At 38.9% G+C, this 13,807-nt stretch overlaps 1 protein-coding gene across 1 annotated transcript in view; it reads left to right on the forward strand.

The window, feature by feature from the left end:
- Positions 1-12,838, forward strand: part of TBX18 (T-box transcription factor 18) — a 29,628-nt gene extending 16,790 nt beyond the window's left edge. Inside the window, exons 6-8 of the mRNA XM_036870858.1 lie at positions 2,206-2,270; positions 7,897-7,991; positions 9,843-12,838. Of these exons, the coding sequence (XP_036726753.1) occupies positions 2,206-2,270; positions 7,897-7,991; positions 9,843-10,567 (885 nt within the window). The 3' untranslated portion in view covers positions 10,568-12,838. The remainder of the gene's footprint in view (positions 1-2,205; positions 2,271-7,896; positions 7,992-9,842) is intronic.
- Positions 12,839-13,807: the final 969 nt, after the last annotated feature.

A 13,807-nucleotide genomic window follows, 5' to 3' on the forward strand; every position in this document is an offset into this window, starting at 1 on the left:
TTGTTTTAAAGCTTCTTAGGAGATTCGGACCCTGTCCTGCGTGTCCTCCTTTAGGGCTGAGAGGCTCATCTGTTCTCGTCCGTGTGGCGACACCTGTCCCACAGCCCAGGCTGTCCTGTCCTCTCATACTCACGTTGTCACACTTCTATACAGGCTTTTGGGAGGGAACATGAAATTAACCTTTAAAAGGGCTGGAGATAATTAGGAAGATATTCTTAAAATATGTCAGGTGTAGAAAATGAGTTTCTTTTTAAAGGAAAAATATATAATGTATGGGGAGAAAAGAGCAGAGGCATTTGTTACCCAGTTCATCTTTTTTCTCTGTCTGCCTGTCTATCTATCAGTCTCTCTCCAACACACCCAATTAACTGTATTAAAAGTGTATTTTCTACTAGCCTCTGTGATACAATAAACGAGCTACACTGGGCTTTTGGTACACGTTGGTGACTAACACCAATTCACAAATGTTGACAAATCAATTAAGAGGATGGAAAAATTAGAAGAAAAGAAAATTGATAATGAAAAACCATGTTCATTTTTTTAAACTTCCTGGCTGCTATTTTGAAGAACTTTTGGAAAATTGGTAAGCAGCCCATGCTTGGTGGCTACCAGCGTGGGCTCTAAAGCCTGGGGTGCTAGCCCAGTTCTATGACCAGTTAACCTTATGATCATAGGAAACTTAACCCAGTATAAAAGAAGCATAAAATTGGGATAATAACTACATCTAAGTTGCTATGAGAATTCAATAAAATAATATGCACAAAACTCATATTACAGCATACATGGTATGCACTCAACAGATGTGATGTCAGTAATAAAAATCATTATAATAGTAATTGTGATAAACCTGTATTTAGACAAGGCACCATTATATAAATCGGTACTCTTTTTTAAAATACTATTTTAAATGAGCACTTAAGTTATTAAATGTTCTTTAAACATGATTTAAATGAACAGATAATTGAGCTATAATGAATTATAAAGAATTCTTTCAATGGCAGAGTGGCAGACATGGTGAATTACTTAGCAGACTCTTACATTATCTCATTTATAATGTAGTTTTATCCACAAACTGAGACAGTAGCATATGGAGTACACCTACCCCAGGTGTTGCACGGCTGATTGGCAGATGGTTGAGAGCATACACAGCATAATACAGGGGGATTGCAGACGACTTTCCAAGGGTGCCTTTCTTTGCCTTAGTGTCGTCCAGCAGTGTTCATTTGTCCTTGGCCAAAATGGCACAATAAGAAACAAGGATGTTCATTAACTTTGGAGATTCCACTAAACCAGGGAACACAGAAAACAAAGCATGATGTGCTCTTTAGAAAATAGGCTGTTAACTCCTTTGGGCAAAGTGGAGATCTGGTAAGAAACAAATGGGATGTTGTTTATTAGTGTCAATTTCAGGATGGTATAACTAAAAAAAGTTGTTTTGAATGGAGAGGATTAGACCACTTGCAAAAATGTTTCCCTCAAATCTTGGGGTCTTCCTGGGCAAAAATCTGGTTGTAAGTCAACAAATTACAACTGTAGTTAAAATGAAGCCATTATTTATTTCTTCTACATATATAAGATTGAATCCCATTAGAACCTTCAAGTCATGGTTACCTCTGGTTAGACATTCACTGTAGTGCTCTGACCAGGTCACGACTCCACAGATAAAAGAGGAGATGAGAGCCATAAAGATGATTCAAGGAGAGACAAAGTTAAAGGAATGTATATTGCCTATTTCTGAAGAAGGTTAACAACATTCAAGCATATAAATGGCTGTTAAATAGAAGCTGGATATTAGCTGTTCCCCATCACCACTACTGCAAGAGAAACAGACACATGTCACAGAGTTAATAAAGGGAAGACCTTTAGTTTAGAGAGATTGTCAAACAAAGGGCAAATTATCAACAGACGATTCAGAATCTCCTTCTCCAGGGATATTAAAAGCAAAGCAAGCTTTATTACAGAGCTTGAATAGAGGCGGGGGAATGTCCTTTTCATAGCAAATGAATGTCTAGATGATTTCTGAAATTTTCATGTAGCTTTGCTACTAATATAATAAAATACCTGAGAAATAGGGAAGAAGAACACAGTACATCCTCTGACAGTTAATTTTGGAGTTACTTATAGTTCTTCCATCATTTCCATTTTTAATAGCCTTCCTTGACATTTATAATAAGACTTGATGTGATTTTTTTTTCTGCTCTGCAGATTACTCGCCTGAAGATAGATAGGAATCCCTTTGCCAAAGGCTTCCGAGACTCTGGGCGTAACAGGTGAGTCTTAGTGAAAAACATTCTGGCTGTGATAAATATATTTGATTTTTTATTGTGAATTTTCCATTACAAAGTAAACAGTTAAATTTACTGACATGGTTTTAAAATCACTTCTGATGAGGATTTAAATTTACTAATATCATTGAGCCTTGGATGTAACTTATTTTGGGTGTGGCATTTTGCCCATTTCTAAGGTTAACGTTGATGTGAAATGCTGGGGTGAAAACGGAAGTTCTCAGGGTGTACAGTACATGCTGCCTCTGAAGGGGCCTTGTGGAAACCTGCCCCTCAAGATCCAGGGGCTTTAATATCCCAAATCAAAATACTCTCTGCATCTGCTCTTGGTTTAGAATTTGCTTAGTGATGTCACAACTATGTATTGATCTGTCTTCGAAATAGGACAGAGACTCTTGTTCACTCAGATTTCCAACTAGAATATGAGACTACTCCTCACTGCCAAGACAGCTGATGTTCTTTGGTTTCCAAATTTGTCTTGGCTCTACTGACAGCCACACACTTGTTTATTTTTTCTGTGTCGTGTTTTATGGTGTTTGTACTAAGTGGGAGAGCTACAATAATGAATTCTACTCTATTACTTTTTATCAAAAAGCAGACCACCCTGGTCTGTGTGCCAAGAGTTTTTGAATTTATTGATATGATTCTATCCCAATACAGTTTGGTGCAAGATTTTCTAAAATAACTGTTGATAGTAATAATAGACTAACGTTCTCCAGATGCCCTTTCAGGGTAAGACTTTGACTTAAATGTTTTTAAAAGCACTGTGTTTTTAAAAAATATTTGAGACATTTTTTATCACTTTACTCCAGAAATACTTCTTGAAAACTTGGTATTGATAGGCGGTGTCTACATGAGGTCAAAATCCCTGATTATCTTATTTTAGGAACAATTTCGCTTAAAATTGTAGAGAGAAAACAATCAAGCAGTAGTGCAGACTTTTAGTTCTTTCAGCTGATTAGCTGGGCAAGGTAGTGTAGACAGAGACCTTTTCTCAGAATAAACTCAAATGCTTGCAGAAAGACTTGATTTCATCTTCATATGCAATGATTCATTTAAACACCATGCAATGTGAGGGCTAAAATGTATGAGAGTGGAGTAGCCTTTAACTTAGCGCAGGCAGATCAACAAGACTGACTAATAACAGGGCTTCACTCTGTAGGAAGATTTGCAGGTATTCCTACTATACACTGTCTGCTGTATTGAGATTATTCTGTCATTTTAGATGTCTCTTTCCATGTGCAGAAAAACTTTGTTTAGCTTTTGTTATGTTGCATTAGCTCCTGGTTAACTTTGTTTTTCAGAGGAGTTTCTGAAAGTTGAATAATCTAGTAACTGGGGTGGTCACTGGTAAGGTGACTGAAGGAAGCCCCTGGGATGACTCCTTTTCTACCTTGCCAAATACTTTGATGGAATCTTCTTGTGGTTTTCGTTATAGCAGAAGAGTATTTATCTATTTATGACCCTTGCATTTCTTTCAGTTCTTTTTTTTTTTTTTAAGCAGAGAATAAATTTATTAAAACTCACTGAAACTCCAGGAGGGCAGCATTTAGGCTTGAGACTATACAGCCAGGAACTAAGTCCAGGCTCTCCTGTAGGATGGCTCTGGCAAAGACCTCACTGCTGTTGACATTGGGGGGTCACATGGCTTGTACACAGTCTTTTTTTTTTTCTTCCACTTTTATTGAGATGCAATTGACATACAGCATGCCTAAGTTTAAGGTGTACTGCATAATGATGTGACACACATCATGAAATGATGACAATAAGTTTACTGAATTTAGTGAATCCATCATCTCATATAGATACAAAATTAAAGAAATAGAAAAACAATTTTTTTCCTTGTGATGAGAGCTCTTAATTAAGATTTCCTCTCTTAATAACTTTCCTGTATAACATACAGCAGTGTTCATTATATTTATCATGTTGCACATTACTGTCAGTTCGTTTTTGAAGCAATAACTTTAAACATATTTTTAAAGGTGTATTTTGGGTAGTAGTCATAGTGGATAAGCCTATAAGTAGAAGTGAGATGATAGGATACATATTACAAGGTTTCAGGAAGAATTCTAGATAAGTCAGCACAATGAAAAGACATTAGTTTTTAAAAATTTGATCAGTGAAAAAAACTCAGAGGCATTGGTGAAAATAAACCACTAAGTCTCTTGTTTGGTACCATGAGGTCAAATGCTAGGTCTGATAGAAATTTTTTCTTCCCTTTGGCTGTTTCAGGAGTATATAAGCATGGCATCCATGGTGCTTGCTACTGTTTATTGCCTGACTCTAAGCCTTTTAAAGTTTTTAATGGACATGCAAAAAATAATAAATTATGCTTTAACAGTTTTTAAAGGTTGTTAAAATTAAAAATTTTTATTTTACTCCAAATGTTTAAACAATATCTTAGTATAGGAAAAACATGTTGAACTTATATGTAGCTTTCTTGTTAGTGAAATGAATAGTTTCACTTTTTTTCTCATTTAAATGACTTCTCCTGCTTATCATAGGAAAGCTCTTCAGTGCCCATTTTGGAATGCTAAATATCTGTGAATCAGTATTCCCGGTTTTAAAAAAATCTGATTTTAACATTTTCCACTGATAAATGCAAAAGACACTTATAATGAAAAGAGATAATTTGGTCAGCTTTAAAGATTTCTAACTTATGTATTATTTTCCTTAAAAAAAAAAGTTATCTGTAAGACCAGGAAGGTGCGTTGGTGCTGAGAACTTGGGGGAGGGGTGATATGTTTTCATATATTAATAGAGAAAAAAGCCCATGAGAAAAAATTCAAAATATTTCTTTAATACCCCCAGTTTTCTTGCACTGTTGTTACTGCTTTTTAATACACATTCTGTTTTTATTTTTCCCTAGACATGAAATAAACAAATTATGCAGGACAAGAAAGAAACTTGGACTTGTGATTTTTTTAAACTTTATAAAACAATTTAATTAAAAATTATACCTTCCTGGCTATTTATGGTTCTGCAGCCTATTTTATAGGAATCAGTAGCTTCAGCCCTTAAAAGCTCTCCTGCAAGACATTTGTTACGTGAAGGAGAATTTATGTGCTGAGAATAGTTTCATTCTTCAGTTAGGCCTTAGGGTTGACCCTATAAAATGTTTTACTCAGGAAGGTACAAAAATTTCTTCTCTTTAAATACTTCAGGAAAAACATAACCATTTTGCTAAATAAACTTGGCCATTTGATAGCATAAATTAGCGAGGTGATAAAATGTGGAAATTGTTCAAAAGCATCTTGTATAAATTACCGTCTTGGCTACACTCCTGCAGGAGGTGTCTTTTATCTTTTCTTTAGCTAGATGGGAAAAGTCTCCATTACTGGAGAAAATGAAGGCTTTTTAAAAAAAAAGTCCAGATTCAGCTAATAAATATTTTATAACTGTTTCCTGCAAAATATCTGAAATCCTTTCTAGAACTTGCAGTGTGAAACAGCAGCTTCAAGAAAAATATCAATAGGTCCAAATCAGATCACATGTAGCTCTGTCACCTTCAGAACATCCCTTTAAAGCTTAGGGTTATATATTTGGGAGGATCAATAACTTCTCCCTAAAAATTTGGTCTGTGGGTTTGTATTTGAAGCATCATAAAGTTTACACTGCTAAAGCAAATAATGCACTGATTCTCATCTCCACAGCTAATAAATTTCTAGGTCCCATAGATGCTCATGAATTACCTCTTAGTAAATTCCCCTTGAGATCACTCCAGGACTACTTTGGTATCCTGAATATTTAAAACTACAATTACGAAAACTCATCTATGTGGTTTAACAAAGCAGTTTATACAAAACTGTGTCCTAACTTCTTTAGCTTGAAAAAGCTTGTTTCTAGAAAGTCATAAAAATTGAGTATTAGTACAAGCTAAAAATAGAGTAATCAGCTAAACAGCACCCAGCATTCATAAGTTGAGTATTAAATGAAACCTGCAGGTTATGTGGGGCTTTGGGACCGACCAGGCTGCCAAACTTCTCCCCAGTCAATACTTTAATGTACATAAAATATTGCTGAGTCGAGTGGTCTTGGATCTGGTTTGTAGTCAGCCACAGATAGCATGTCTCATTTGGAAAAAAAATCACTTAGTGGTAAACAACTTTAGAGCTAGGAGAGGGTTTAAAGCTTTGTATTCCAATCCTCACTTTGTAGGAAAATGCAGTCCAGGGAGCTTCAAACATTTACTCAAGGTTAGTGGGCTGTAGTCACAGCCCAGTTCTCCTGATCTCCAATCCAGTGTCCTTACCACAAAACAGTCCTCTCTCTGGGGCACACTGATTCCATCTGAAGCCAGACTCTGTCCTTCATGCTCAGGGCAGCCCAGGGCAGGCAGGGGAAGATGGTTTTATCTGCACGCACAGGTCACTTACCATGGGTCTTTAGAGAGCTCTCGCCATGTTGTATAGGGGGTATGACTCTGTGAGGGGGGTTTTCTCTAGTCTTAGCTCATAGCTCATGACTTGGGGATGGAGGGAAAGTAGCACGTGGAATCTAAGCTATTAAAGATAGACCCTGTCTTTAATATCAGCATTAAATACAGATTATCTGTATTAAATAAAACTGTATCTGACTATCACAAGAGATGTTCGTGTGCTGTTTGGCACTCAGGAATCAGGCATTTCCTACAGTGGAGCTATATATTTCATGAAAAGCACAATGTTACCTAGATTAACAAATTGCTTAGCACTGAGATGGTTGAGGAAATAGTGGTGAGGCCTTGAGAATGTGCTAGTTGAGTGAAGGGCCTCATTTCTATGACCTGGAGGACTTAGTTATCTGATGGATGGAAGTGATGTCTGAATCCCTTACGGTAGGAGATACATACATTTATTATGTATTCAGAGTAGTCACCCTTGTTTTAAAATATACATATATCCATGTAAGTAGCCCATAATGAAGTTATCCTGTCTCTCTAAGTGTCCATTCATTAAGTGTATGTAGGGGCTTTAAAATAATGTCTGATGCTGGTACTAGCTCCGTATACTGTAGCGCCCTGTGAGATCACCTTGCTGTGATCATCCTGCAGGCTGGGCTGAGAAGCCAGGGCTGCCCTCTCTTCCCCAGAGCCCACCTGGCTGCCCTGGGTGTGGTGATCATGCCTCTGAGAGAGAAGTCAGTTTTCTTTGGATGAGTGCTCTTCTCAGCTGGCTGCTGAGGCACCGAATGATGGATAGAAATGCCTCTTTAAAGGGCGTGCTTTTGTGGCAGAGCTCTCCACATCCGAGGGGGAGTGGTGTAACAGGGAGAGAGGATGAGCTCCAGATCACGGCAAAGCCTTGGACTCACGGCAGCTAGGATGGACTCTCTTCACCCCAACTTCCTAGTACAAGGGGACAGCTTTTTATCCCCTGAGATCAGCTAAGTTTTCTGAGAATGTTAACAGGACATCCTGGGTGGTTTCCATCCTCTTGTGCTCCTGGTGACAGAACAGTAGCTCATCTCTGAACCATTATTTTTTCTGTTTGTGCCGAGCTCCTCACCTGCCAATGTGAGGGGCCACTGTCAACACCAGTGGTGTTTTCTGAGCTGCTTGTTATGGGTGCAAACTCCAACCGCTCCTAACTGGGCTTCTTGTGTTCACCCCCATCCTGACCCTTCCATTTAGAATGGGTTTGGAAGCCCTTGTGGAGTCATATGCATTCTGGAGACCTTCACTACGGACCCTCACCTTTGAAGATATCCCTGGAATTCCCAAGCAAGGTAAATCACAAAGTCTCCTGGGTCAGGGGCTTCCCTGGTGGTCCAGTGGTTAAGACTTCACCTTCCAATGCAGGGGGTGCAGGTTCGATCCCTGGTCTGGGAGCTAAGATCCCACATGCCTCCCGGCCAAAAAACCAAAACATAAAACAGAAGCAATAGTGTAACAAATTCCATAAAGACTTTAAAAATGGTCCACATCAAAAAAAGTCTTAAAAACAAAAAACGAAAAAAAAAAAAAAGTCTCCTGTGTCATGTATATAGCCAGGTCCTGCCTAGATGCTCAGGCACTGAAAAATGCACACGTCATTGCTTGTCCTCTGTAATGGCAACCTCATTACCAACATCCTCCCATTACAGGATCCCTCTCTTTTTTGTCTGGTATGGGGATGGGCCAGGAAAATGGCCGTTGTGGTCAAAGGTTAAGTCTTGGATGTTTTAGTCTGTTTATATATTTCATAACCTTTACTTTACCCTAAATCTCTTCTTAAAATTAGAGGTAGACTAGTTGGCCCTGGTACTAGGCATACTTCACAGATAATTGCCGATGCTGGTCTCGGTTCACCCTTTCTCGCCAGCTTCCTCTTCCTTCAGCAGAATTGCCTCTAGGCAGCGTTCTCTTGTATTTATGATGAGAAGGTCAGGCACACTGAGGCAACCTTCCCTGAGCTCCCCTTTGAGTATTTCCTACAAGCACAGGGCTGGTGTTTCCTCAGAGGGAGCAGCACGGAAAGGGATGACACTTCCTTCTCTACTTGGTAGGTAGGACTCGCAGCCCCCTCCTGTGCTCAGGCATTTTACGCCTGATCCTGCCCAGCACCCCGTTGAGAATTTAGCATTGCTGGGTTTTAGATAATTATCATTGGGCAGATTGGGCTTTTAGATTATTTTGAGAAGCTATATAAAACACTGTCACTAGAGCAATGAAGGTTTTACAACCTATCCAGCCCATTGGAATTCTCTTCTCTCCCTAAGTTCCATCAAGTTGCAAACATCAATCTGTCAGCAAATCCAGAGGGGGGAGTCAGCCGCCACCACTGTTATTGATTGGATGCAGGGTTAACCCCCCTCTCTATTTCACAGGACTGTTTATTTGCTGGACCTCTGCTCTTGTGTTAGCATGTGATTCACCAAACCATTGTCTGTTTGGAAATGAGATACGTATACGTGTAGCTGATTCACTTCGTTGTACAGCAGAAACTAACACAACATTGGAAAGCAACTATACTCCGATACAAAAAAAATAAAGTTCTAGACCGTAGCCTTATTTCAGTAGCCCTGAATGGTACAGTCATTGATGCACACAAGCTTGCAGTGGGAAGTTGCAAGTTTGTTTGAGGCAGGATGTGTCTTTGACCAATTTGGCTCTTTTCTTTGAATTCCTTCTTTTTTCTTGCAAGAAAATATATTGCTCCAGAGGAAGCTCTGCTGAAAGAAAGAGTAAAAGTTGGGTAGAAGTGAGGTGATGGAACTTTTGGAACAAGATACAGAGTAAGATGAAATTTATATTTTCTAAAGTTGCCAGGAAAGTCAGTATTTGTAGTGTTTATTATTACAAAATGAGAACACTTTGAGAAAGCTAATTGAGGGAGAAAATGTGAAAATTCTATGTGATAGTGTCCTAATATCTTCTGGAAAAAAAAAAATCACTCCTTGGGGAGATAGTTTCCTTGAAAATATTGAGAAGATCTGTGTTTAAAATATTTCAGTCTGAATTCAATGAAATTACAATTCCTGAGAGCGGAGACCATCTCCTTTTCGTCTTTGTACCCGCCCCTTGTAACAAGTCCGTCTAGCTCCTGTGTACACAATTGAAAGGAAAAGATGCTCTTTACATTTCAATTTCTTCTGCAGGAAATACAGGTTCCTCCACCTTACTCCAAGGTTCTGGGAATGGCGTTGCGGCCACCCACCCTCATCTTCTGTCCGGCTCCCCTTGCTCGTCTCCAGCCTTCCATCTGGGACCCAACACCAGCCAGCTGTGTAGTCTGGCCCCGGCTGACTACTCCGCGTGCGCTCGCTCCAGCCTAACCCTCAACCGGTACAGCACGTCCTTAGCCGAGACCTACAACAGGCTGACCAATCAGACGGGCGAGACCTTCGCCCCGCCCAGGACTCCCTCCTACGTGGGCGTGAGCGGCAGCGCCTCGGTGAACATGTCCATGGGCGGCACGGATGGGGACACCTTCAGCTGCCCACAGACCAGCTTATCCATGCAGATTTCTGGGATGTCCCCCCAGCTCCAGTACATCATGCCTTCACCCCCCAGCAACGCCTTTGCTGCTAACCAGACACACCAGGGTTCCTATAACACGTTCAGGTTACACAGCCCCTGTGCCTTGTATGGATATAACTTCTCCACATCCCCCAAACTGGCTGCCAGTCCTGAGAAAATTGTTTCTTCCCAAGGAAGTTTCTTGGGGTCCTCACCGAGTGGGACCATGACGGATCGGCAGATGTTGCCCCCCGTGGAAGGAGTGCACCTGCTTAGCAGTGGGGGTCAGCAGAGTTTCTTTGATTCTAGGACCCTAGGAAGCTTAACTCTCTCATCATCTCAAGTGTCTGCACATATGGTCTGATGAAGCCTTTAAGTTAAACTACATTGGAATCTGGCTAATGTATATTCTTTCTTCGTTTTCCTTGTCTTTTCTTTCTGGAAAGAAATATGAAAAGAAACTTATCAGTAGCTTGTAAAATGTACATATAATAGAAAATGAAGGCTCACTGAGTTTTTTTGACTTTCTCATGGTGAGATTGTAATTATCTTTGGTACATATGTATACTGTATATGGCATGTGGAGTTTTGCAGCCTACAAAACCACATCCTCCCTCTATTTTTCCCCCAGTTACACAGAGTATTGGCATAAATGTAGTATGTTTAACCAAAGTTCTCATACTTTTTAAAAAACCAAACAGCAAACTTAAAACTTGGCAATGACACTAACCAGACTAAGACGTATAACTTAATTTATCAGGAAAATGCTCTACACAGTTTCCTACTTGAGGGTTGATAACCAGCAGTAACCAGCACACAGAGTCTTGTGATTTCTGTTATTCTTGGGCACAATGTGAGAACCTAAGTCAGTAGAAGTCTTAGTAATAGTACTGAGGTATTTGTAATCATGAAGGATTAGCTTTTGTGTTCCTACTTGCTCTTATTTATCACAGGTATTAGGTGACTTTGGTCCTATAAAAATTCATAGTCCATAATAATTACTTTCTTAAGGAAAATGGAAAGGCTTGTTTGTGATTTTTTCACTTTCTATTGGACATGTAAGAGGTATTTATTCATCTGCAGAGAATAAATTTCCAGCATTTTGGATGTTTTGCTCATTTTATTTAGTATCAAGTAGACTATTAAAGAATGTCCTATAGACATTTTTAAATTCCAGTTTTCACCAGGGGAGGAATATATGATATGACTGGAATGGCAAAAAGAAAATAAATCCACCTCAAATTCTTTGATTCCAATGAGAAATGTCTAGCTTTTTAAATCAAGAAGAAGAATGTTGTTAGCTATCCCTTAGGTTTTTATAGTGGTTTTTTTTTTTTAATTCAGGATTTTTTTCCATCTTGCTTTGCGATTCCTGACCCATGGTCTATTAGTAAGGGAAAAAGGCATTTATGCTACTTATTTATGTCTCATAACTCCTACAAATTGAAACCTTCCCCCCTCCTGAACCTTGTCCCTTTGTCTGAGTCTTTCTCAAAACAGATAGATTCTAGGCCTTCATGGTGTTAAATAACGCTGTAAGGAATTTCAGGGGGTTATCTCCAGCAATCTGTCTTTTGGGGGTTGCAGTGCAAAGGCCAAAGCCCATTACTATAAAGTTCCTCTTGGAAGACTAAGGAGGAAGATACCAATTATGATAAAGGAGCTGTAAAACTTTTAACCTCAACATCATTTTTAACCTCGAAACTGAAAAAAAAAAAAACGAAAACAGCATTATTTTTTAAAAACCCCTAAAACAATGTATACAGGGTTTCGAAGCATGTAGTAACTTTGATAGCACATAATGAGATGAATAGGAAAGGCTAAGAATGCAAGGTGAAGAGCATTACCATATGTCTATTGAGGATAAAGTCATGTGTCCACTGACTCACTACATTTCATATATTTGCCAAGCGAAAGCAGTGTGTTTCAGTGCTAAACAGAATGGCTTTAACCCATCCCTAGGTTAGATGGGGCTAGGGCAAAGCTCCTGGTTTGCTTCTTTACTTTAAAACAACATGGCTGTTACATCTTGAGGGAGATTACTATTTAAACAGTATTTGTACAGAATGTGACTCTGTTTATATATACTGATAAATTTCCTCATGGGTTCTCTAACAGTTTGTCAAATTAGTATTGATCTTTAAATTTAAAATTAGCATGAAGGCACATGACGTATATCCAATAGGTAGATCTACATAAGATGTTTATGTATGGTATTAATAACTTGACAAAGATTTGGGAAAAGTCCTTATTATGAGTACATCCCAGCCTCAGTGCTTGGTATAATTTAAGGAGAACAAGAGAGTTTTCCATCTGGAGAAAACATAGAAAGTAATGATCTGTACCTATATGCATTAATAAGAAGAGAATTTTCCTTTTTGCTCTTTGTGATTTGAGATGACACCGCAATACAAGTAGAATTTTTAATTAATCTTTTCTTTTCGATTTGGCAATATTGTACAAATGCTGTTTCCTTTAGGTTTTACTGTAAATATTAATCATCATGTCACTTCAAAGACTAGCCTTTTATCATTATATTAAATGACATACAGGCATTGATAATTATAATTATATATCTGTATTTTATTAAAAAATGCTTAAGAAATTATATATTAAAGTGTGTTACTAAACCCTTTTATGGCTTTGGAGGGGAATCATTTGAAGTGTCTATAAATGTTCCGAGAATAGGCCCACACATGCATACTCCAAACACAAATTTTGTAGCTTATGATTACAAGGCATGAGGAAATGGGCCTGGTATTCATTTCTGATGTGTTAAATATAATTTCTTGGTGCCTTGACCATGTCATTGAAGGTGAAGACCTGACAAATGTTGAACACATGAAAATTCAAATGTGAGAAGAGGAGGGCAGAGTGGGATGTTTTGTTTTGGGTCCGGGGGGGAAGGGCAAGGATATAAGAATGAGCTGCTTGTACCACTGACCAGTGATGACAGATCACTTTTAGACCCCTTACTCAGAAAACATTCCAAGGGACATTGTGATGAGGTGAGGTTGCTGCTATCACAACCAGTCACATTTTGAAAATTAACACTTGCTTCCATACAGGCTCCCTCCCAGAGGTCACCAGCTTTTCACAAGCAGGGCACCCACTTGCTGACCCCTGATTTCTGGAATGTAGGGGGTCAGGAGACTTTGGTGGCCCCCAGAGAAGGTTGGGGCACAGGGTTGCTGATATAGCAAAGGATCACACTCACTCTTTATATTAGTGGAATTTTGAGCAAAATGCACCTCACTTTTAAAATGTGAATTCCTCTTGAGACCTCACTCCCTAGATTTAAACCTATTAGCAACTCACACCTTAGTATGAAATAGATAAACAGAAGTTTTAGAGATAGCTGGAGGTTTGACTAAGAGAAGGGAGTAATTTTTGGAGTAGGGAAGTTCTGGGAAAATATGAATGCGAAGGAGAAGGTGCAAGAAAAGTGATCACTAACCAAGCCTGGTGTAAAGCCATTACACCAGCCATTATTTAATTTCATGAGTTTCTTTCAGGAGTCACGGTAGAGTTGGTGGATGCTATGCCAGTGCTGTCTTTAATTAGACAGGTTTGTAAAGAATCCTTTATTTCAAAGTGTAACTCT

Source organism: Balaenoptera musculus, chromosome 12 (genome assembly GCF_009873245.2).
Source record: "Balaenoptera musculus isolate JJ_BM4_2016_0621 chromosome 12, mBalMus1.pri.v3, whole genome shotgun sequence".
NCBI lineage: Eukaryota > Metazoa > Chordata > Mammalia > Artiodactyla > Balaenopteridae > Balaenoptera > Balaenoptera musculus.